Genomic DNA, 26,810 nt, shown 5'->3' on the forward strand with positions numbered 1-26,810 from the left:
AGGTTTATAAAGATATCCATTATTTTGGATCAAACCAGGCTTAACATAATGCACAACAGCAAGTCTCAGGTTAGGCTGGAAGCTGAAGGAATCTGTAACTTGTTGGGACTTCAGTAAGGCATGCAGCTGGAAAAGGAAGAAAGTGGTTTCTAGTATTCAAGCAGCAAGCCTATAAGCAGACTGGTAATCAGGTTTGGCGCAGTGCAGAAATCAAATCTGCATATTCATGAATTTTTAATCAGGGTGCAAAGAATGTAAATTCATGTAACCCAGTTCTGTATAAAACCATGTTTTATTTGTCTGTGGGGGTGTTCCTTTCTGTAAGTTGAGGAGGAATCTTTGTTAGGCCATTGTAACCCGTTGCTCCTCAGTTAAGCCATCCAAAATTCTCACACACTGGCTCAGATCAGCCCAATTACACACTATCGGGTCATCATATTTGAGAATGTAACATTAACACTCAGTACCATTCCTCTTGTGCAAAATACAGCCCAATTAAAAATAAACCTAAGTGGGTGGTTTCCTGTAATATTTCTTACTTTCAGCTGGGAAATTTACACAAGTCCCATGTCTTTCTGATCAATGAAGCAAAGAATAGTAGTACAGAATGGAATACTACTAATTCCTCTTGCATTTCTCCAGCCACACACAGTTCAATCTTAAAGTCATCATCATGGAAATGAATAGGCACCAGAAATAACAGATAGAATCAAGGCATCTATTCAATGACATAATTACAACTTGTTTACTTTGGTGTTGTCATTGTTGCTATTTTTTCCTTATTGAAATTATGCACATGGTTAGTTTACTAGGCCCTATAGGATCAGAAACTAGCATTTTCCTGTACTGCTGTGAAGTTACATGAATTTCGAACATGCATACGCAATGCTTCTAAACAATTCCAAGGGTTTTATGATTGGGAAAAGTATCAAGTCTACGAATGTGGCCATTCCAACTTGCCAGCCTTGTCAGGCCTGCATGGGTAGGCAGCTCCCAATTTCTGCCCGGCTGACATGACTCACCTGCCGGATGTTTTCAATACATCACCTGCAGCCTACTTAAACCCAGTTCTCATCCACAGTCCTTGTACACCCACTGAGCCAGCTGGTTTCAACCAGTAGCTCCTAGCCTCCAGTTAACTTATTGTGTGTTGTGTTTAGAATCTGTTCTCTCTTGTTTTGTGGCCCCTTGTGACTTGTTACTTTGTAGTCCTTTATTAAAGCTATTGCTCACTGCTAAGTTGCCTCCATTGTTCTCCTCTCAGCCTAAGCCTCCTCTATGTTTCCTGACAGGATGAGTAAACCAGCGATTAACCCAGCAGGGTTTGCTCACCTCAAGGAAGTCGTCCAATGACACAAGAACACTATCCAGAAGCAGCAGGAGACTACTGAGCATCTGCTTGCCACTCTCGTCCTACTCTCTGCCTCATTACGGGAACCATGCACCAATCAACCCCCTCCCTCAGAGTCCCGGTAATCAAAATGCTTCAATAGATCCCCAATCCAATACCAGAACTTCCTGCCCCAGTGCCTCGTGCACTCGAGCTCCAGCCGTCTCTGCATTCTATGGACTGACCCAAGATTGCCTTTGTCATCTCTCTCTCGTCTGGGCAAGCTCTGACCTGGGCTGCCACCAACCAGGACAATAGAGCCAACAAATAAGAGGCATTCACCGCTGAGGTGCGCCGGGTTTTTGGCCATCCGGGAAGTGGAAGGGAGGCAGAGGAGCAGACACTTGGCCTGCATCAAGGCTCACGCTCTGTGCTGGATTCGACGGCGGAGTTCAGAACCCCCGCGGCAGAGTGCGGCTGGAATGCAGAAACGTTGCTGGCCCATTACCATCATGGCCTCTCAGCGTGCTTGAAAGACAAGCTGTCTACCTGGGAAACGCGCACAAAATGCCGGAGTATCTATGGTAAAAAGTGCAGCCGACGTATCGGGCCGAAACCCTTCGGCAGGACTGGAGGAAAAAAGCTGAGGAGTAGATTTGAAAGGTGGCGGGGGGGCGGTGTGAGGGGAGAGCTGTCTGCCTGAGAGATGCCCTGTAACCTCAAAACCCTCATCACTCCGGCCCTCTGATATTGACAAGCATCCTATGGAACAATCCTCCGGATCATCAGTCAGAACCATTTCAGGCTGCAGAACCCTCATCAGCAGTGCCTCCACAACCAATGCAGCTGAGGGGGGCGGGGGGAGCTCCCTTAACCCCCAAGAGCCCGAGTGTTGGTGCACTTACTATGGAGCAGCCGGTCACCAGCACCTCAAATGCCCACTGTATCCGGGTAAGGGCACCGTCAGATAGAGACAAGGGGTCGTCTATCTAGTAAGCTCTCCACCAGCTCCTCGTGCCAGCTCCTTTGCCTGGCTCACTCTTTCTGTCCTTCTCCACACTCTGACGGCTCTACGTGCACAGGAGGCTCGGCTAGATTCAGACTCTGTGTTGCAGTTTGCATTCCCTACTGAGTTTACCTGCCATTCCTTCCGCATCACAGCCGTTGATGGGTATCCTTTGGGGTCAGAGTTGGAGGAAGCCCTCGACTCCAATCCCCCACAGGAAAACCACGACTCAGTAAAAAAGGAAGTCAGCACCCTGCTGCCTCACAGACCACACAAATGCACGGTCAACCTCCTCCCGGGGGACCACCCCTCCCTGAGATCGCCAGTTCTCTCTCTCTCCCCCCTCCTGAGACCCAAACAATGGATGACCGCATCACCAAAGGGCCGCAGCACTCTTGTGAGGTGTGGGATCTCAGGGTACCTAACGGTCTCCATGATGACTACCACTGCCGGAAGTGTGCACCCAACTTCAGCTTCTGACCGACAAGGTCAAGAATCAGGAGCTAGAGCTGGATGTACCCAGGACCCCAACTAGGAGGCTGAAAACTTGCGTGCACTTTCCAGAAGTGGCTGCGTGACCTTGGCTTCACTAGAAGAGAGATCAAGTCAACCAGCAGGGCTGTAGCTGAGGCAGCAGAGACAGGATCAGCATGGGTGTGGACCAAGTATGTCCGGTTGGGCAGATAGTCAGACAGTGTATACATATCTTGCAAACCCTTCAGCAGTTGCATAGACACCTGAAGAGCAGACTATCTGTTGGATGGAAGTGACCAACAACTCTGATAGAGGCAGATGCCAAGTTTTTAAGCTCACCAGTGGGAGGTGGTGCTTTAGCACTGCTGGCCCACCACCTCGAGGGAGTCTTGATCATAAGCAGGCCAAAACTCCTGAAGACAGGTGGCAGATCAACTGATGATAGCACAGGACAGTTAACATCTTAGTCCACGTGTATTTTTAACTCAAAGATGAGATTTTTACTGAGATAGTTACACCCAGCGTGCAGGCTTCAGATAGGAGATGGGTGACCACCTCCTGACCACCAGGAGAAGTAAGGGGAGTAAACAGTCAGTGCAGGGTTCCCCTGTGGCCATTCCCCTCTGCATCAAGTACACCCCTTTGGATCCTGCTGGGGGGATGAACTATCAGGGCACAGCAGAAGCTGGCCAGACCAGTGGCACTGTGACTGGCTTTGAGGCTCAGCAGGGAAGAGTAAAGTCAGGCAGAGCGATAATGATAGGGGATGGACAAAAGAGCGAAAAGCCAAGATGGCATGTTGCCTCCCAGGTGCTAGGGTCCAAGACGTCTCAGAGCGGCTGCAGAAAATTCTTGAGGTGGAGAGTGAGCAGCCAGAGGTCATGGTGCACACTGGCACCAATGACAGGTGTAGAAAGGGGCAAGGGGTTCTGGGCAGTGAGTATAGGGAGTGAGCAACAGAACCTCTAATGTAGTAATCTCTGGATTCCTCCCAGAACCACGGGCAGCAAAAGGATGACTGAGTGGCTGAGGAACTGGTGTAGAGGGCAGGATTTCAGAATTTTGGATCATTGGGATCTCCTCTGGGGAAGGTATGACCTGTACAGAAAGCCTAATAGCCTAATTCTGCTCCTATGTCTTATGGTCTTATGTTGTGGGAATCACGGAGTCGTAATTGAAAGAAGATCATAGTTGGGAACTTAACACTCAACGATACACATTGTAATGAAAAGACAGGCAGGTGGGCAGAGGGTGAGGGGGTGGCTCTGGTGATGAAAAAAGAAATCAAATCTTTAGAAAGAGGCGACATAGGATCAGAAGATGTAGAATCCTTGTAGAATGTAAGCAGCTGCAAGGTTAAAAAGAACCTGACGGGAGTTATATGCAGACCCCCAAACAGTACTCTGGATGTGGGATATAAATTACAGCAAGATATGGTAAAAGCATGTAAAAATGGCGATGTTACGATAGTCATGGGAGATTTCAATATGCAGGTAGATTGGAAAAATCAAGGTTGACGCTGGATCTCAAAAGGGGGAATTTGTAGAATGCCTATGAGGTGGCTTTTTAGAGCAGCTTATAGTTAAGCCCACTAGGAGAAAAGCAATTTTGGATTAGTATTGTGCAATAAACCTGCAGTTTGAGATGGCGAAGACAAAGTCAGATGTACCAGTATTACAGTGGAATAAAATGAGGCATGAGAGAGGAGCTGGCCGAAGTTGATAGGTAGGGATAATGACAGAACAGCAATAACTGGAGTTTCTAGGGCCAATTCGAAAAGCACAGGACAGGTACATCCCAGAGACAAAGAAGTATTCTGAGGGGAGGAGAAGGCAACTGTGGCTGACAAGGGAAGCCAAAGACAGCATAAAAGCAAAACAGAGGGCATATAATACAGAAAAATCTAGTGGGACGTTCAAGGATTAGGAAATCTTTATAAGCCAACAAAAGGCACCTTAAAAAAACTATAATTAAAGAAAAGATTAAATATGAAGATAATCCAGCCAATAATACCAAAGAGGATACAAAGGAGTTTTTCAGATAAGAGTACAAGGGAGATGAAAGTGGATATTGGACTACTGGATAATGACGCTGGAGATGGGGGGTAAGGAAATGGTGGACAAATATTCTACTTCACTGTGGAAGGCAAAAGCAGCATGCAAAAAATTCAAGAGTGTCAGGGGGCAGAAGTGAATGTAGTTGCTATTACTAAGGAGAAGGCGCTTGGGAAACTGAAAGGTCTGAAGGTAGATGAGTCACCTGGACCAGATAAAATACACCCCAGGGTTCTGAAAGGGGTAGGTGAAGAGATTGTGCGGGCATTAGTAATATCTTTCAAAAATCAACAGATTCTAGTGTAGTTATAGAAGATCAGAAAATTGCAAATGACACTCTAAGCAGAGAAAATACCTACAATATTTCTGTTACCTTATTTGAGAGGATACTAAACATCCAAGAAAGTATGGATTGTAATTGGTTTTTAATTCTAGAATTGCGATCAGAAATACACTTATCATCACATCATTATGTCTACCTCGCAGTCAAAGTATCAATTCATTTCCATAATTATTGTCTAATATTCTACCTGATTAATACTTAATGCACCACAAGTGTTTGTAATATCATCTCAAAACAAACATTCAAAATAGTTTGAGTGCACTTCCAGTAAAGTTTTAACCACAAAGTTGCAATTGCGTTGAAGAAAAACAGAATGAAAATTTCAAAATATTTCTATATATCACAAAAATCAGTTTAATTATATTTAATTGAAAACCTAAAATGCAGATTCAGTTGTACAGTTATTTCATTAAGTTCGAGCTGCATAATTTAACCAAATTCCACGCTGCATTTTTAAACTGATGATCCAATTCCAGTATGACTTCCACATAAACGCAGTTTTTAATGTAAATATTGATCGCACCATCATCATCCCTGAGGCTTGAGATGGTTACTCTGCCAGAAACCTCAAAGCAGGTGGCTATGGTAAGAACTGACGGTTCCTTGGAAAGACCGAATTGAGGAGGCATTTGAGTGCAAGAAAGCCAAGTACCTGGAGCTGGTAGAGCCATGCCTGAGACAGGGGTGGAGAGCACATTGTGAGCCTAGGGGAGTGGGGTGTAGAAGTATTGCTGGCTGCTCGCCGTGCAGAACCTAATCTCTCTTTGGCATTGTGATGGGCTGCAAAGAAAAGAGCCATCAGGACTGTCACAAAGGGAGTGAGCCTCTAGATGGCTATGGATCAAGTGGTGTGACCCGCGGACCAAAGCTGCGGGGTCACAAACCAGGGCCTGATCAACCCTGCATGGGTCACCCTGGCGAGAGTGAAAAACCCGAAACGCCGGATGACCCCAGGTTACATCACTGATGATGTGTCCCAGCACATCCCAGGACATATCTCCGTATCACTTGTCGAAGAATGTACAAGTTAACGGAGCATTCACAATATAGTTCACAATATTATCGATATTGTATAAAGAATGCATAGTATGTATCTGTGTTATTCACTTATTATTCATAAGTGTTATGTTTCTGTATTTTAGATACAACATTTGACTACTCTCAGCTTTGTAAACTTCAGTCACATCACTGCTTGGTGCTTTTGAATATCTTGTCATGCATAAATATCTTCAAGTCATTTTTATTGAAGGAAGTAAGCATTGTTTTCATTTCCAGAAGATTATTATCTCCACAGTTACTTTTCAAGGAATAATAACCTCATTAAGTATTGACACTTTTGAACTAATTTGTGATGTTCCCAAGATTGAAGGGATTTTTACTTTTAAGATAGTCTAAGCCGATGCAGGAATCAATGAATACAAAAATATTTTTCTGAATTATAGTCAATGAAACTGTAAATTAATTAATAACTTATACTTAGCTGCCCAAAATTCTCATTTCAACCAGATATATTATCCTTTCAGCTTCTACAATTGGTTCTGACTTCATATACATCAGCTGCAAGCCTTCTGCAGTTACAATTATATGCTTATGTACCAATCCCATTATGCACAATAAATAATGTTTCACTTTCAGAGAAGTGTAATTACAGGAAAATGATACAATACCTGTGACTTTCCTGCAGTATTAATACTGCTTTACTGAAAGCTCAATGTTGGCAAAACTTCATAATACATATATATGCCCACATCTACTGTGACAAAGCGGTTCAACAGATTGGCGATGGCAAGAACTAACTCCTGCCTGAACAAGGACCTGAACCCACTGCAATTTTCCTACTGTCACAACAGGTCCACAGCTGGTACAATCTCATTGTCTCTCCATTCTATTTCAGAGCACCTATAAACAGGAAAGCATGATGTTCTCACAAACACGAGAAAACCTGCAGATGATGAAAATCGAAAGCAATGCATACAAAGTGCTGGAGGAGCTCAGCAGATCAGGCAGCGTCCATGGAAAATAGTAAACAGTCGATGTTTTGGGCTGAAGGAGGGTCTTAACCCAAAACATGGACTGTTTACTCTTGTCCATAGATGCTGCCTGGCCTGTTGAGTTCCTCCAGCACGTTGTAAATGCTGCTTTGCATGTCAGGCTGCTGTTTATCAATTACAGCTCAGCGTTCGATACCATCATCACCTCAGTATTAATCGCCCAAGCTTTTAAATCTTGGTCTCTGTGCTTCGCTCTCCAAATGTATCTTTGACTTTCTTATCAGGAGACCACACAGTGCAGATCAGTGATTACATCCCCTCCTCGCTGACAATCAACACTGGCCCATCTCCAGAACGCACGCTTAGCCCACTGCTCTACTGCGTGGCCAGGCACAGCTCAAGCACCATCTACAAATTCGCAGATGACACCACTGTTGGAAAAATATCTCCGAGGGTGACAAGGAAGTGTACAGGAGTGAGACAAGAGTGGTTGGTTGAGGGGGTGTGGCAGCAACAACCTCACACTCAAAGTCAGCAACACCAAGGAATTAATTGTGGACTTCAGAAAGGGGAAATCAGGAGAACAGACACATTGAGTAGTCTGCAGTTGAAAGGATGTGCAGCTTTATGTTCTTGGGTGTCAACATCTCAGAGATCTGTCCTCTGATGTAATTACAAAGAAGGCATACCAGTGACACTATTTTGTAAGGAGTTTGAGGAGATTAGGTATTCACTAAGGCATCTAGCAAACTCCTATGGATGGATGGTGGAAGGTATTCTGGCTGTTTGCATCACAGCCTAGTATGGAGGCTCCAATTCAAAGAAGCTGCAGAGGGTTGTAAACTCATTCAGTTCCACCATGGGCATAACCTGCTGACCATCTTCAACAGGCAGTATCTCAGGAAGGAGGCGTTTATAACCAAGCATCTCACCATCGGGACATTTCCTCCCATTGTTCCCATTAGACTCCCACATCAGATTTCGTGATTGGCTCATGACCACGTTAATCTTTCTTTGGCACTGCTTATATAATTTATTGTAATTTTGTGTCTTTGCTCTATACTGCTGCCACCAAAAAAAATTCACATCATGTAAGACAGTGGTAATAAACCCTGATTTTGAAACAGGAAGAATCGAGGACATAACCATTAAAAAGCTCATTTGATATTGCTTTGGGAAAACCATGAGTAGCACAAAACTGGAATAAGCTGATTGATATGGGATCATTGGGAACAAATTAACAGGTATGAAATATGTCAAGCAAGTATTTTCTAAACACAATAGTCAATAGATACATTGAGACATTAATCTACTAGTCTCAACGTGTAAATGAGAACTAGATAGAGTCGTAAAGAGAGCGTTTGGTACGTTGGCCTTCATAAATCAAAGTATTGAGTACAAGAGATGGGATGTTATGTTTAAGTTGTATAAGACGTTGGTGAAGCCTAATTTGGAGTCTTGTTTGCAGTTTTGGTTACCTACCTACCGGAAAAATGTAAATAAGGTTGAAAGACTACAGAGAAAATTTACAAGGATGTTGCCGGGTCTGGAGAACCTGCGTTACAAGGAAAGATTGAATAAGTTAGGACTTTATTCTTTAGAATGTGGAAGACTGAGGGGAGATTTGGTAGAGGTAGACAGAATTATGAGGGGTATAGATAGGGTAAATGCAAGGAGAGTTCTTCCACTGAGACTACAACCAGAGGTCATGGGTTAAGAGTGAAAGGTGAAAAGTTTAAGGGGGACACGAGAGGAAACTTTTTCTCTCAGAAGTTTGTAAGAGTGTGGAACAAGCAGCCAGCACAAAAGCCGCATGTGAGCTTGATTTCAATGTCTAACTGGTTTAGATAGGTACGTATGTGTATAGCAGGGGTTTGGGGGGCTATGGTCCAGGTACAGGTTGATGGGAGTCAGCAGCTTAAATGATTTCAGAATGGACTAGATGGGCTGAAGGCCAGTTTTTGTGCTGTACTTTTCTCTGACTTTATGACTCTAGATAGCAGGAAATAAAAATACTAACGAAACTGAAATGAAACTCTAATGGAACAACAAGATCTAGGAAAGCATGCACTGCCCATCAACCCACCCCATTCTGAATTGCTACATCCACATCTACAATAGAAATTGCTTTTGTAAACTCATCACGGTAATTGCACCATCCCCCAGTGTATGACCTGCATGGGAATTGGGAGACTACACTTCCTGGTCCAATTATCCCTCAGCCAATTACATCTGAAAACAACCCTCAGTCTTGACCTTCAATCTGCAGAATGACAAAAGATCTTCCAGAGCTCTCGATGGATGGGACTGTTGACGGAAGAAGGCAATTAAACGTCACAGATGCGGAAACTATAGAAAGGGTGCACAGAAGATTTATAAGGATGTTGCCTGGATTGGGGAGAATGCCTTATGAGAATAGGTTGAGAGAACTCGGCCTTTTCTCCTTGGAGCAGTGGAGGATGAGAGGTGACCTGATAGACGTGTATAAGATGATGAGAGGCATTGATCGTGTGGATAGTCAGAGGCTTTGTCCCAGGGCTGAAATTGCTATCATGAGAGGGCACAGTTTTAAGGTGCTTGGAAGTAGGTACAGAGATGTCAGGGATAAGTTTTTTTACGCAGAGAATGGCGAGTGCGTGGAATGGGCTGTCGGCGACAATGGTGAAGGCGGATACGATAGGGTCTTTTAAGAGACTCCTAGATAGGTACATGGAGCTTAGAAAAATAGAGGGCTACGGGTAACCATAGGTAATTTCTAAAGTAAGCATATGCTCGACACAGCATTGTGGTTCGAAGGCCCTGTATTGTGCTGTAGGTTTTTTATGTTTCTATCTATGTAGAGTTCTGCATTAGAAAACGGGAAAAATTGAACACAACCATTGGCCCTAATTTTAAGTATCGCTTTACATTTTTTTTTCTTCATATTACTTCAAAGATAGGATAATGGTAGACAGAGAAAATAGCGATATATTACTAGAATGGTAATACTAGATACCAGCAATGAAAAAATAAGTATGGAAAGAGAGATGAAGGTCATTCAGAGCCTTTTAAATTTCAAAGATTTTGATATGTTAACCTGCCTTCTGATGGCCTAATAGGTGATGAGGAAAAGGAATAATTTTTTGAACACAAGTTACTCGGTCACGAAAATCAGAAAACTGCAGACGGTGGAAATCTGAAATAAAAACAGAAAATGCTGGAAAACCTGAGATCATTCGGCAGCCTCTGTGGAAAGGGAAATTGTTAGCACTTCTGGCCTGAGATCCTTCATAAGAACTGGAAGGAGGAAAACAAGTCCATCTAAACTTGAGAGAACTTGCCCTGAGGAACTCCTCTAACCACAATCTTTTATTTTGTATGACTCCAACCACTAGAACCTTTTCCATTTATGCCCATTGATTTAACTTCAGTGTTTGCATTTAGATGCACAGCCCCAAGAGATCCTGCAAATGCTGGAAATCTGATGAAGGGTCTTAGCCCAAAGCGGTGACTCTTTATTCTTTTCCATAGATGCTGTATGACCTGCTGAGTTCCTCCAGCATTTTGTGTGGGTTACTTCGCATTTAGATTATAGCTACACGGATGGTTATTGAAGACAGAAAGGATGATTTGTATTTTAATAACACCTTTCTCAGCCTCAAAGCATCGATTACCATCCACCTTAGTGATAGATGAGGCCAAGAGGATGCCATAGAAGATGTCGCCAAGCAGCACTTATTCACAAGTAACCTGCTCACTATTGCCCAGTATGGATTTCAGCAGGAACACTCAGTGACAAACCTCACCACAGCTTATAGTCCAAGCACAGACGAAATCACTGAATTTCGGAAGCAAGGCGAGAATGGTTGCCCTCAACACCAAGGCAGCATTTGATTGAGTATGCCATCATGGATCCCTCAAGTAAATGGGCATGAATAAGCATCACGGAGAGGCAAATTTCATTTAGTGGCTGCTGGATACATTTGAAAAGTGCACTTGTTCTTTATTGAAATTAAAGGATTACATCATGAAAATGCATGTTCAAAATTCTTCTATTAGATTGTTTGTTTCTAGATTAAATTTATATGGCACAGTCACTGTTTAGAAGTGCTCACCTCAGTTACCAAGCAGTGTTAATAACTCTCACAGCTATCTGGACTATTCCTCTTCTCACCCCGTCTCTTGCAAAAACGCCATCCCCTTCTCGCAATTCCTCCGTCTCCGCTGCATCTGCTCTCAGGATGAGGCTTTTCATTCTAGGACGAGGGAGATGTCTTCCTTTTTTAAAGAAAGGGGCTTCTCTTCCTCCACTTTCAACTCTGTTCTTAAACGCATCTCCCCCATTTCACGTACATCTGCTCTCACTCCATCCTCCCGCCACCCCACTAGGAATAGGGTTCCCCTGGTCCTCACCTACCACCCCACCAGCCTCCGGGTCCAACATATTATTCTCCGTAACTTCCGCCACCTCCAATGGGATCCCACCACTAAGCACATCTTTCCCTCCCCCCCTCTCTCTGCATTCCGCAGGGATCACTCCCTACACGACTCCCTTGTCCATTCATCCCCCCCATCCCTCCCCACTGATCTCCCTCCTGGCACTTATCCGTGTAAGCGGAACAAGTGCTACACATGCCCTTACACTTCCTCCCTTACCACCATTCAGGGCCCCAAACAGTCCTTCCAGGTGAGGCAACACTTCACCTGTGAGTCGGCTGGGGTGATATACTGCGTCCGGTGCTCCTGATGTGGCCTTTTATATATTGGCGAGACCCGACGCAGACTGGGAGACCGCTTTGCTGAACACCTACGCTCTGTCCGCCAGAGAAAGCAGGATCTCCCAGTGGCCACACATTTTAATTCCACATCCCATTCCCATTCTGACATGTCTATCCACGGCCTCCTCTACTGTAAAGATGAAGCCACACTCAGGTTGGAGGAACTACACCTTATATTCCGTCTGGGTAGCCTCCAACCTGATGGCGTGAACATCGACTTCTCTAACTTCCGCTAATGCCCCACCTCCCCCTCGTACCCCATCTGTTACTTATTTTTATACACACATTCTTTCTCTCACTCTCCTTTTTCTCCCTCTGTCCCTCTGAATATACCCCTTGCCCATCCTCTGGGTCCCCCCCACCTTGTCTTTCTTCCCGGACCTCCTGTCCCATGATCCTCTTGTATCCCTTTTGCCTATTACCTGTCCAGCTCTTGGCTCCATCCCTCCCCCTCCTGTCTTCTCCTATCATTTTGGATCTCCTCCTCCCCCTCCAACTTTCAAATCCCTTACTCACTCTTCCTTCAGTTAGTCCTGACGAAGGGTCTCGGCCTGAAACGTCGACTGCACATCTTCCTAGAGATGCTGCCTGGCCTGTTGCGTTCATCAGCAACTTTGATGTGTGTTGCTGTTGTTAGTGTTAATAAATATTCAGATTATTTTATATGATGACTGCTGTGCCTTGTCAATTAAAAAAACTTTATGTCCAAATTATCATCATTAGTAATTCTCTTCATCATAGATTCGAGTTGGAAAAATGGAAGGCATTTATGATTGCCAGATGTTAACATCCCCACCATAGGAGTTCCTCAGCGCAGCATCCAAGGCCAGCCTACCTTCAGCAGCGACAAAGGCCAACCCACCTTCAACAGCAACTAAGGCCAACCCACCTTCAACAGTGTCCAAGGCCAACCCACCTTCAACAGCAACTAAGGCCAACCCACCTTCAACAGTGTCCAAGGCCAGCCTACCTTCAACAGCATTCAAGGCCAACCCATCTTCAAGGCCAACCAACCTTCAACAGCAATGAATTCCAACCCACCTTCAACAGCGTCCAAGGCCAGCCACCATCAACAGTGTCATCAAAAACTTTCCTTCCCCCCCACCCCCAAGCTCAGAACTGCTGATGCAAACTGATCATTACACAAATTTTGATTTCCATTCACAACTCCTTGAGAAATGAAGCAGTCCCTACGTGCATGCTGCAAGACCCAAACAACAAACAGGCAAGAGATGTTAAGTTGCAAGTAACACTGGTACCTCAGAAGTGCCAGACAATTACCATCCCCAAGAAATGGGAACATAACACCGTAACCATGACATTCCCATTGTGTACTCCCCACCACTGACATCCTGGCAGTCACTAGAGACCAGTAGTTCAATACAATACTAAGGATTCAGGAGTGGATCAGAGACTTTTTATTTTTTGCTGGAGTAGCTCATTTCAATTTCTACCACCTGCAAGGCACAAGTCTGGGAATGATGGAATGCTCTCCACTTGCCTGGCTGAGAGCTGCATCAACGGTGTTCAAGAAACCCAAAAACTGCCCACACAAATGGCGCCCAATTAACCACCCAGAGCATTCATCCCTGTTCAACTCAGCGAAAAGGGTACAGGGTGTACTATCTAGAAAATGGAGTGTTAAAGAATAGAAACAGGCCATTCAGCCCATCTAGTCCATGCCAATCATTTTGCCTAGATCCACCATCCTGCCCTCCCGTCTATTTACTTATCCAAACTTCTCTTAAGTATTGAAAGTTAACCCAAGTCCACTAATTCCACGGGCAGCTCAATTCACACTCTCACCACTCTCTAAGTCCGGGGTTCCCAACCTTTTTTAATGCCATGGACCCCTACCATTAACTGAGAGGTCCCCGAACCGCAGGCTGGGAACCCCTGCTGCAAGTGAAGAAATTTCCATGCATGTTCCTCTTAAGCATTTCATCTTTCACCCTTAACCCATGACGTCTCACCCAACCTCAATGGAAAATTCAACACTCATAAAGTGCTGGAGGAACTCAACAGGTCAGGCAGCATCCATGGAAATGAATAAACAGTCGACATTTCAGGGCGAGAACCTTCACCAGGACCGTTCTCAGTGGAAAAAGCCTGCTTGTATTTATCGTAGCTATCTAAAATCCCATGACCACCACCAGGAATGATACAGGTGGCACAATAATCTGCATGTTCCCCTCCGAGTCATGCAACATCCGAATTGTAAATGCAACATCTGTCCTTTATCATCACTGGTATAAAGTCCTGAATCTCAGTCCCTGACAGCACTATGGAAGTATCTCCACTCAAAGAACAGCAGTGGTCCATTACTACCTTTCAAAGAAAGTTAGTCATGGGCAATAAACAGTGTACTTGCTGATGATGCTCAGACTGTGCACAAAAAGTACTTTGTTCAGAATGCGACAGCTTTGTGAGGGACCACGCATTACCCCACGTCAAGTTTAGCCCTGCTGGCAATCTGAGATTAATATCATAAAATAGGTGGCTTCTTGATGAACATTCACAGCATTTCCTATGCTTATTACCCTGCGAGGTGAGGTGTAGAGGTTTCACTGCCTGCTCACTGTGCAGATCCTACTCTCTCCTTGGCAAAGAGATGAGCCATCAGGACCGTCACAGAGGCTGCTGAGTGAGCCTCCAGATGGCTATGGATCAAGAGGTGTGACCTGTGGACCAACTCTCCTGGGACCCAAGCCCATTCAATCCTGGCTGGGTCGCCAGGGTGAGGGTGTCTGACACTGAAAGACGCGAAACATCTAATGACCCCAGGTTACATCATTGATGATGTGTCCCAGTGCATCCTAGGATCTATCTCAGCATCATAAGACACCATAACAGATTTGGGGATGATTATAGTCAAAGAAGTAAAACTTCAAGTTCAAGATTATTGCAGAAATATTGATGACAAATGACTGAGGCAAAGTGAAATCGGTGCCAATTACTGATAAAATAATGATAAGAAAACCACAACACAAAAATTATAACCACAAAATGAAATATTGCATTGTTTTAATATAATACCAAGCTTAAAAGTCCTCCTAGAGGACCACAATCTTGTCGTAGGGTTTGGAGGCTTGCATGCCTCAATGACCCAGAGAGCCATGTTGGGTGGAGTCAGGACCTTGTGCTTCAAGAGGACCATAACCTTGTTGTAAGGTTTGGAGGTCTGCGTGCCTCAATGACCCGGAGGGCTATGTTGGCTGGAGTTAGGGCTTTTTGCTTTGGCTCTTGGTAGGGTCACCCATGCCAAACAGGTCAAAGGGTAGAGGGCAGACTAAGAGTGGTCCACCGCTCCTCCAGGTTCAGGGCTTCAGCTAACAACCCTGACTGATAAAACAAAACCATTACAGAAACATCAATGAAGAGTCCAATGAAGATTGCGATGGTATTCCTGAGTCTCCACTTGAGACTTGCGTGACTGACAGTAGTGAAAACTGAGAGGAAGTTACTGACACGATGAAGGAAGCCCTGAACACCGCCAGAGATGGAGGACCTTCATTGCTGCCCTAAACGCCAGCAGCGTAACAGGCATTAAGTAGTAAGCTTTAAAGTAGAGAATTTGTCGAACAACCATTAATACACAAGTATCCCAATGATTTTGAACATATTGTTAGTGACCTATCATTCCATACACTAAAGCTCCAATATTCTGTTAGCCCAATGAAGCGCCAATGAGTTGGTATCTGAGTCAACGATTGCTGCTTCCTGCTCTCACTTCACACTCACGAAGACTCTGCTTCTCTTTCAGCTGACTGGAGTACTGTTTCCTTTGCTTACTTTACTGATCATCATAAAGTTTCTAATGCTGATGTGTAATAAGTGGATAAAAAGCAAGCTAAAAATGTGCTGATGTTATTAACAGGAATAATATCTCCTATGGTCTAGAACAAGGGTTGCAAACTTTCATTATGCCATGGGCCAGGTTAGAAAATCTGCCTCACCAGCACAAATGTCACATTGTTTTCTAAGTAATGTGTGCTTCCAAGCAGATTATGGAAAAGGGCTTGGGACTATCTACCAACATAATAAGAAATATACAACATTGAAACAGGTCACTTGACTCAAATAGAAAATGATTTGCTGTTCCACCAGAGCTCGGCTCCTCAACTTGCCCTGATGGTGCAACACTTTATTTATTCCACCCCCCCCACCCTTGGTCACTCTTTAATTCCCCATTAATATCATGTGGCAATTGTGCAAAGGTTGTTTACAATCTGCAAAAAAAGTGAAAATAGCGACTCATGATACATTTGCAATTTCTTAGTAACAAAATATGTTAGTCTAACCTTTGAAAAAAAGGAAAATAATCCTTTAATATTCCTGGGCCCTGACCCAGAATAAACAAATTGATGGCTTTTCCACCTTATCTAAATGGTTGAGTTCATAAGAAGAAATGGCCACAGCAAAATTACCCCAATTTTCATTGAGCAAGAGTTAAATGACAGCCTGACATTATAGAAGTCTTTGAATTAAATTATACATTAATGACCACAAAAAGTCATTTTGAAAGGTCAAGGAAATAAAAACATATTTATAAAGGAAAATAATTGTCGAAACCGTTCTAAACGAATTCAGCCGCTCTGAACAAATAACACTAAAAATGATAGGTACTAGAACAGGGTGAACCATTCACATATAAACCATTTTCTGGGAACTAGCCAGATATGTGCTTTACAGCCTGGTTTGAAGAAATGTCTTGTTTCTATGTACATTATATGGTTATATACGTTACATACATGTATGTTGTTAAATGGCAATAAACTTGACTTGATATGCCTGTAATGCTTATGCCCTGAGAAACTTCTGCCAATGACAATAACTTAAAATGAAGACAGTTGTAAATGATAAGCATTGATGGATGTGACGACACATTTGGTGAATAAACAGAAGATAAAGGGATTGAATTTATCCACAAATTATGACTATACTGTATCTATATAAAGTGAAACAAGAGCATATCAACATTATTCCAACGTGTCATGAAAGATACATTGGAAAACTGAACACACATTCCAGATCTAGTTTACTGAAGAAGAAAATGATGTTTACTGCAGAGGATTACGCTCTCCATTAGCTTACAACACGGAATCTTGGCAAGATATAATAATCCTTATAAATTTATAATTGAGGGTTAAAGAATCCGTCATAGAAACAAAGGAAGATCATGTTTTGTTAGCACTTGGAACAATTAAATTCGAGGAAGGATTCCACTCACTTCCAAATCATTTCCTTCAATCTACTTGCACTTGTTTACACAAAAGATCAGTTTCAATTCATTAAATATCCTGTAAAGGTCTGGCCTTAGATTCAAGCAAAGCCTTTTACCTACATTACTAATTTCAATTCAGTAAAGCCTCAATTATGGAGCAGAACATTACGCTGCTTGAGCACTTGAGATCTACAATAAAGATGTAAAAATATCTTTGCAAAGTGACACAATTCCACCTGCAAAACAAAGAGCTCCAGCTGTGTTCATTATTACAATTCCAAAAGTGTTCACCACCATTTTGGTCAGACTTTTGTTTGCTCTGTTTTCATTGGCTGGACAACTCATTACAATTTAAAAAGAACACACAATCCTGAAAAATGCGCATCAATACTTTAAATTGGAATTCATCATTTGATACTATAGTTATTAGTTTGCTTGTTCGTTTGAATTCGGTTCACAGTGCATAAACCTAAAGGCAGGACCAAAGAAAGTTAAGTCTTGATGTCGTCAATGTAAGCTGCTTGATAATCATTGCTTTACTAGCAGGTAGCGTTCCTTCTACATTGCCTCCAAGGATCAAGACAAAATAAATCAGCACTACCTTTTACACGAGAAAAATTTGCACACTGGAAATCCTGATGAAGGGTCTCGGCCCGAAACGTCGACCGTTTACTCTTTTCCATTGATGCTGTCTGGCCTGCTGAGTTCCTCCAGCATTTAGCCTGTGCAGCACCTTCTTTCCTTTCCCACAAAAGTAATCCCATTTATCTACAGACTGAGCCACTGGTGCTCCAAGTGCAAATGGTTTTTTAAAAAATCCTTGAGAATTTCATGTTACCACACAGAAAGCAAATGCCCTTTACTCATGGCCACAGCATTTGGAATTATTTGCGGTCTGAGCCTCTGTTACACAGTCACCCTCAATTACCTTCAGCAACACTTCATGGGTTGAGAAAGCAAATAGATTCAAACAATGGGGAAAAATATCCACAAACTGATCTTCATACTCTTTCCTACAACGATACAATTGACTGCTTAAATTTATGCCTGTAATCCCTTATTTTCTACAGCTTTTGTTTAAGAAAGGGGTGCAGCTTCCCTTTGGCGCGGTGAGTGACGTTTTGGGTCACAAGTATTCAAAGTTCAAAGTAAATTTATAATCAAAGTACGTAAATAATTTCACCGCATACTACCCTGAGATTCATTCTCTTGCAGGGATTCACAGTAGAACACAGAATTAGAGTTGAATCAATGAAAAACCACACACGATGATTGAGAAGCAATCAATCTACAAAAGAAGACAAACAGTCCAATACAAAAATAATGATAAATAGATGAAGTAGTTCTTGCGATAGATATTTTAAACAATTGTTGTAATTATAATCCATGTTTCCAGTCTTAATGAAAAATGACTCTAATTCCATGATGGAATTTAGGAAGAAGAGTTAAATATCTGTTTATACATACTTTGATCACCAGAACAGTGTACTGGCATTGAGCACTAATTCCATGTTATTGAATGTATCAATCATTCCTATGTTATTACTCTTAACGTAGTTTTTAGTAAGTGTTCAAGCTCAAAATGAGAAACATAAATATAGAACAGCAATCAGAAATGTGTGGTTCAATGCACTGGTCACTGAGAGTCCCAGTATTGTACCAGACTTGACATCGGGCCACTCTGAACTTAGTTGATACACTCCAATTGCCAAACAGGATGTTGAGTCACGCACACACACAACATTTTAAGGCAACTTCAGTTGCCATGGTGGCTGTGGGCTCAAGGATACTCAGTGGCCACTTTGTTAGGTATGCCTGCTCCTTAACGCAAATATCTAATCAGCCAATCATATGGCAGCAACTCAATGCAAAAATAAAGCATACAGGCATGGTCAAGAGGTTCAGTTGTTGTTCAGACCAAACAACAGAATGGGGAAGAAATGTGATCTGAGTGACTTGGACCATGAATGATTGTTGGTCAAAGACGGGCTTGTATAAGTTTCTCAGAAACTGCACGACACGTGCATTTTCACGCACGACAGTCTCGATAGCAGGGGTTCTCAACCTGGGGTCTATCGACCCTTCAGTTAATGGTATCCATGACAGATAAAAAGTTGGGAACCCCTGCTCTAGAGTTTACAGAGAAAAACATCCAGTGAACAGCAGTTCTGCGTAAGAAAACGCCTTGTTACTGAGAGAGATCAGAGGAGAATGGCCAGACTGGTTCAAGCTGTAACTCAAATAACCACATGTTACAACAGTGGTGTGCAGAAGAGCACCTGTGATCACTCAACACGTCCAGCCTTGATGGGGATGGGCTACAGCAGCAGAAGACCACACCAGGTTCCACTCCTGTACATCATAATGTGGCCGCTGAGTATAATTTGATCTGGTGAGGAAAGGAGCAAAACCTCAAGAACAGCACTCGATAGTTGACTCAGGAAACCCAGAGTCATATTATTCTTTCAAAGTATTGGGAAGTTTCTTCAGCAGCCATCAACCACCAACTCTGTCCCATCACCAGGCCCAGTAAAGTCTGCCTGGAGGAGACTTGGCTAAAAAGAGTGCCTCAGTGATAAAGCTTGCTATTACATTTACACAGACGCAAATCCAGAATCAAAGGGCGCACAAGGTTGTGTCCCGGTTTTGTACCGAATTCCGTCCTATTGCATGCAATAAATAAACATCTCAAGTCAATTGATGGCTGTTGCAATGACAGCTTGCTGCATTTATCTTGGAATAGTTTTATCTTCAAATTAAGTCTGCTCTGACCATTTCTCACTGAAGTAACACTGTACCCTTCAGAACAATTTCCAACCAAAGTTAATAACAACAAGCATTCTGGCCTCATAAGCATCATCCAAGAGTTTAATATTCAATTTTAATATGAAGTTAATATTTGAGCATCAGTTATACCAGAATATTCTGATTGTAACAACATGCATCAAAATTTGCCTCTTTCCTTACAATGCCTTTTCCATGGTATTGTCTGCTTACAGGGCACATAAAACTTTAAAACAAAATGCCAATAATGTCTACAGTGTAATTCATAAAGTTAACTACACACTATTAAATAGTGCCCATTTTTAAAGGTACTTGCTATTTCCACAATGAATATTAAACTGCTTCATACCATTCTGTGTTGATATGTAAAACTGGTAGCTAACTTACTGACAGGCATTATGGAGTGATTATCACTTCTAACATGTTCACTGTATGCCGATCTGAATTTTAAAGAGGTTCTAAGGTGTTTCTTTGTTTTGTGGCTGTCTGCAAGAAGACTAATCTCAAAGTTGTATACTGCATACATATTTTGACAATAAATGTACTTTGAACTCTGAATTTGTGAAGAAAGCCACAGTCTTTTTTTTAAATTGGAATCAAATCACCAAGCCAATCTAGTCTTGAATTCCAGGTTTCATGTTGAAATGACAGTGGCATAGTGTTTGGAAATGGCATCAAAAAAAAATTACACTGAAAATCTTCCAAGTTATTTAAACAAATCGTTACCAATGAGGAATACTTTAATTTCAGCTTTCACAACACTCCTTAGCATCTGTGAGTAGATGGATTAACCCTGTCAAATCAGAATCAGTGGTTAAAAAAAAACGTAAATTTAATGTTTTGGTATGAACCTCAAAATAAAAGTGATGTTCTAATAATTTTTCTTAAAGTGCTAGAGTGTATTTGAGTAAACTCCCCCCACCCCCCACGTATTAAATGCCCAGATTTTCTTTTGAAAGGCAAGTTACTGAATACTTATCTGCGAATCAGGATCCTTTGACAACAGTAATCATGTGCTAGTAAAACCCAGCAGAATGAATCTGCAGGGTATGAAGTTAAGGAAAACCTCCGAATAATGTGTCAGCGTGCCCCTGAAATTCAATTTCCTTCTGCAATGTGTTGCTAACATTGGTCATTTATATTGTGAGCAACTAATACAATGCAGCCCTTGGTCCTCTCACTGCTTCCTTTAATACCCTTACTAATCAAGAACCTATCAACTCCACTTTAAATATACCCAATGTCTTGGCTTCCACATCCATCTTGGCAATGAATACCATAGCTTCACTAACCTTTGGATAAAGAATTTTCTCATCTCTGTTCTAAAGGGCCATTCTTTTCTGAGCCTGTATACTCTGGTCCTTGGTTCTTCCACCTCTCCATGTCCTTTCAATATTTGGTAGGTTTCTATGAGATCCCACCTCATTCTTTTAAACTCCAGCTGAGTACACCAAATGCCCCTCATGCATTAACCGTTTCAGTCCTGAGTTCATTCTCGCAAACCTACTCTGGACCCTCTCTAACGCCAGCACATCCTTTCTCACATAAGTGGTCCAAAACTGCTCAAAATACTCCAAATGCAGTCTGACCAATACCAATACGTTCTTGCTTTTATGTTCTAGCCCTCTCAAAATGAATGCTAACTTTGCAGTTGCCTTCCTTACCACCGACTCAACCTGCAAGTTAACCTTTAGGGAGTCCTGCACATGGACTCCCAATTCCCTTTGCACCTCTGATTTTTTGAATTTTCTCCCGATTTAGAGAATAGTCTATGCCTTTACTCCTTCTATCAAAGTGCATGACCATACACTTCCCTACACTATATTCCATCGGTCACTTCTTCCCCCATTCTCCCAATCAGTCCAAGTCCTTCTGCAGAATCCCTGCTTCCCCAACACTACCTGCCCATCCACCCAGCTCTGTATTGTCCATAAACCTGGCCATCATTTCCATCATTCAGGTCGTTAACATATGGTGTAAAAAATAGAAACACCAACAAGAACTCCTGTAGAACACCACTAGTTACCGGCAGCCAACCAGAAAATTTCCCCTTTATTTCCACTCTTTGCCTTCCGTCAGTCAGTCAATCTTCAATCTATACTAATCTATTTCCTGCTACACCATAGGCTCTTATCTTGTTTAAATGACTCATGTGTGGCACCCTTTTCCCTTGACATAAGAATGTCCCTAGATTCTCCAATGGGTTTAGTCAAGACATGTCAGAGAGATGAGATATTTGGGCTGAATATATCAAAGACTTGGTCAAAGTAACACTAAAGGAAGAAAGGGAGATAGAGGAGCAGAGAGGCATGTGGCGAGAACACTGGCGACTGAAGACACACAACTGCCAAAGGTTAAGCATGACAGATATTTCACTGGGTTAGGAAGCTGGAGAAAATTAAAGGCTTGGATGTGGTGAAGCAAAGTTCAAAGTAAATTTATTATCAAAGAACATATATGGTAGCCCAAGATTCATTTTCAAATCCATCACTATCTGAAAATACGTTGCATTACCAAAAGTAATCCCTGGCCCCTATATGGTAATTTACACTCTGCGGTCAACATAGAGACGTCATCAGACCGGTTCAGTGATGAAGGTGGGACTGTGACTTCCAATCCAACAGCATTGGGAGAGAATTGTAATGAAAAAAAAAGAAATGATGAATGAGTGGTTTCTCGGGGCTGGCTCATCGCTGTTACTTATTGCTATTCTGGGCAAAATCTGGAGATAAAATCAAACCTAGACTCATTGTAGTTCTGAGATTCATCCCCCAGTCACTGCATTATCTGTTTGACATGATCTGATAATCACCTGCATTTCCCTGAGAAGATAAGCTACTTACGTGCATCAACTATATTAGAAAGATGGTTTGGCATTTGAAAGGCTTCACCGTGGCCACCACATCCAGCGCAATCAGCGACAGCAACATCACTTCAGATTGTTGTGCGATTGGGATATTTTGTTTTCAGCATCAGGGTAAAAAAAAAAGGGCAGCCTCTATTCCTGTAGTAAATCAACCGACCTTGCCAAAAATATTTCATGCGATGTGCTGGCATAAATTTGGAAGACTTATTCTTGTCTCTGCACAGTAAACAGGGAGTACAGTGCTGCTGGAATTATCGTCATGTAAACAGTTTCAGAATGAACTTCAAATATTTAGAGAGTGTCAACGCTCAGTCCAAGATCCAAAGAATGCACGGTATTTTATATGTCTAATACTATGCCTAGATTATCCAGAAAACCGCACATATGCTGCCACTCTATCATGAGAGCAAAGATAGATCAGAAGAATTCGTTTCAATTGTCTTAGGTTCTTTTGACAGCCTGTTCACCAACTCTATCGAGGTCAGGCACGGGCCATTTCAACTGAATTAATCTTCCGACGACTTTACGGAACATTGCGGTGCCGCTGCGCCAGATTTCTCAAGGATGGATCCAGTGCCGGTAATGCTGTGTTGGCGCCCGTCTCTTTCGACAGGCACCCTCGAACCCCAAGATTACCCGGCGCAACCACAAGCGCACATCGTGCAGAACACCATTTTATTGAGCGGAGTTCTCCCAACAAAAAGGGCTGGGCATGATAATATTCGGCACGCAACACAACCAGAACATTTATCTCCTCGCTTATCGAGCCTGCAGCCCTTGCACCTCTAGGCGAAACCTAATGCAACTAAAGTGGAAACACGCTGACATTACTGCAGATGTTGGACGGATGACCAGATCCAACTCAATTTCAATCACGCCTCGCAGCTTTCGTCGATGTGTATGTGTGTCTGTGTGAACACAGATAGGGTATGGGAAGGGGGGGGGCTTCATTTTGGGTCGGCGGGCGGGCGAGGGGCTGTATGCAGGCTAGAGCACCCCGCAATTGATATTTTGCCGCACTAAAGACATAAATCTCACCCAGAGACACATGGAGCGTCTCATATGGAAAGCTCCCTTGAAACTCAATACCCCCGGGGAGCCGTGTTTGCTATTGTACACGGGAGCAGCTCGAATGTTGGGTGTGAAGCCACATTGATCACAAGCCCATTGATCTCCCTCGTATGCACGGCCAATGCTGCGTTGGAGCCACTTAAGCACGGTCTCCGATTAACACCGGCAACCACTTGTATTTGGTACCAGCGCATAAAATGAATGATAAAAATTAAAACATTTTCGGGTCTCCAGGGGGAGGGGGGATGTCACAGGAAGTGGGTGTGGTTATTTGTGTGTGTTTTTGAGAGAGTTGTGACAGCAGACGGAAGGTGAAAGTGTCACTAACCTGTGTCCTGCCTGAACTGATGCATGGATTGCAAGTCGATGATATAAGGCGAGAGCTGTACGTCCGCCTGTCCCAGCACAACGCTCCCCCTGGCATTGCATTTGATGATGTTCTCGATGTGGTGACACACGGTCGCGCCATACGGTCTCCAGCGGCCGTGCTCGTTCAGCCATTCCCACACCACCACCCGAGCGAAATTCTGCGGCGGGAAGCCGAAGCCGTTCGCCGACAGCATCGCCGGAGCGGCGGAGCGAGCCATCCTGCCGCCGCCGCCGCGGTCCCCGGGAGCTGGCAGGCTTTATCCAGGAGCGGAGGGAGGGGGAGGACGTTGTCTTGTCTCTTGTCTCTCCTCTTGCGCTCTCTCAGGTGTGAGTGCTCCGTGCCGAGGCACCCCTCCCGGCCGGATCACGGACGCGTGCACGCAACCCTCGAAGCAGCACCACCTCTCTCTCCTTGTCTCTCTGACTGTCTGTTTGACTGGAGAGCCGCATGTGACGCGCCGGGGCGGGACTCCGGTCAAATTGATTGGCAATGTGTGTGTGTGTGTGTGTGTGTGTGTGTGTGTGTGTGTGTGTGTGTGTGTGTGTGTGTGTGTGTGTGTGTGTGTGTGTGTGTGTGTGTGTGTGTGTGTGTGTGTGTGTGTGTGTGTGTGTTGCCGCCGGCAACAAAGTAAGCACCGAGCAGGATTTCATTTTAAAACGGATTCGCCGTGTCAAACATCAAAACCCATTGCCCACCACCCCCTTCCCTCCCTCCTGCTTTGAAATGAAACGAGGATCACAGCCGTCCCTCGTGTGATCGAAGAGACAATGCAATCGAGAGCCGTGCGATAGCGAAGCGTGAAGTTGCGTCTCGTTAACCGCGGCCGTAAGCACGGGTGTCAAAGTGGGTCTTCCTTCCAAAGCAACGTCGGCCTGATTGTATCCCGCGGACTCGGGAGGTGAGATGGTCGTGAGCGGGAAATCCGGAGGAGATAACAAAGACTGGCAGCCCACCGGGGGATTTAAGCGAACCAGGTACCAGCTGAAGCTGGCTGGAGCTGCTTAAGAACATGCCTTCAACTCTCAAAAGGGAGGGGATGCTTTTTCGCAGCCAACGGTAGTTGGGTTTTCTCCATAGCGTTTGCATGTTGCTGGAAGCCACGCTCCGAGATCATTTGCCATTGTAAACTGCTCAGAAAATTCTCCCATCAACTAAGAAGATGTATATTTTATTGATATCACCAATTCACACTTCAGCCACACGAAACACCTTGATGTCACACCTACACCCGTGGATGGAGCTATTTAACGTTGTCGCACTCAAAATTACAGTTCCACTTTCTCAGGAAGGGCAACAGCAGACACCGATCTCTTGTTCTCCGTGAACACCTCGCTGCCGCCGGGGCCAGTAGCCCTCGTCTGGCTGAGACACTGGGCTCCAGACTTCTTGCAGCTTCTCAAGTCCACCTGACCAGTGGTGTGTTTAGGTGGAGCCAACACACCCCGAAGCTTGAGTGGTATCCGATGCTGCAAAAGATGCAATCACTTAATCCAAGTTATTTCATCCAATGGGAACCCTGGTAGATGGTTTAGACACAAAACAGGGCAAGTGACTGGACCCATCCCCATCTGCCTTTATAAGCTGCGTCTGACCTGGAATGTCTTGCATGAAGTCCCAAGACCATTTCACTCTGCCTCAGTGAAAAGTGTGTAAGGTAGTTCCACACATGTCTGTCTACAACTGACTGACTTCCTGCAGTTGAACATGCATACTGATCACAGAATTCTCAATTAATCTCCACTTCACACTTACAATAAATTCCACTGAACAAACACATTTTCACCTCTTCATTCTGTAATGCTGCTCCAAGAGGACCACAGCCTTGCCTTTGGGTTTGGAGGCTTGCACGCCTCGGTGACCCAGGGAGCTATATTGGCTGCAGCCTGGGCTTTATTCTTTGGCTCTTGGTAGGGTCAGCCATGCCAAACAGGTCAAAGGGTAGATGACAGACTTCGAGTGGTCCACCGGTCCTCCAGGTTCAGGGGTCCAACTCAGGGCTGGCAACCCTGACTGGGAAAACAAAATTGTTACCAAAACAGCAGCAAAGATTCCTTCTACATCTGAGTGCAATGGTGTTGCTGAGACTCCGCCCAGGGCTTGCATGATTGACAGGAGTGAAAACCAAGAGGAAGCCACTGACATGATGAAGGAAGCCCTGAACACCGCCAGAGACGGAGGACCTTCATTGCTGCTCTAAAAGTCAGCAGTGTAATGGGCAGTAAATAAATTTTCTTATTCTAACATAATTTATATCTTTCTCTCCTACCATCCAAGGTAAACAAGCCAACTGCCTCTATCAACAGTTACCTTCTTGCAATCTCTGTTCTGCACAATTGTAGACACTGGGTCTCATTGAACTGGCACTGTGAGAACTGGTAGTTCCCATAACTCAGATTTCCTGCCTTCACAAACCCATCACTGGCAGCCTTCCTGTCTCTGACAGGCACGTGATCTGCAGGATTCTCACTCTTCTGTAGGTATTTACATGGCTCAGCCATACAAAAGAACAGCATGCCTCTCTTGATGTTTCTGTTGGGCCT

At 43.8% G+C, this 26,810-nt stretch overlaps 1 protein-coding gene across 3 annotated transcripts in view; it reads right to left on the reverse strand.

Moving 5' to 3' along the window:
• LOC140190981 (E3 ubiquitin-protein ligase DTX1-like) overlaps positions 1-24,709 on the reverse strand; it is a 303,658-nt gene extending 278,949 nt beyond the window's left edge. For 2 of the 3 annotated variants that reach the window (XM_072248001.1, XM_072248000.1), the window contains exon 1: positions 24,229-24,709. In XM_072248001.1, coding sequence (XP_072104102.1) covers positions 24,229-24,487 — 259 coding nt within the window. In that variant the 5' untranslated portion in view covers positions 24,488-24,709. Of the gene's footprint in view, positions 1-22,806; positions 22,901-24,228 lie in introns of those variants that run through there. The other variant, XM_072248004.1, reaches the window with a different exon arrangement.
• Between the last annotated feature and the right edge of the window lie 2,101 nt (positions 24,710-26,810).

This window comes from Mobula birostris, chromosome 31 (genome assembly GCF_030028105.1).
Source record: "Mobula birostris isolate sMobBir1 chromosome 31, sMobBir1.hap1, whole genome shotgun sequence".
Lineage (NCBI taxonomy): Eukaryota > Metazoa > Chordata > Chondrichthyes > Myliobatiformes > Myliobatidae > Mobula > Mobula birostris.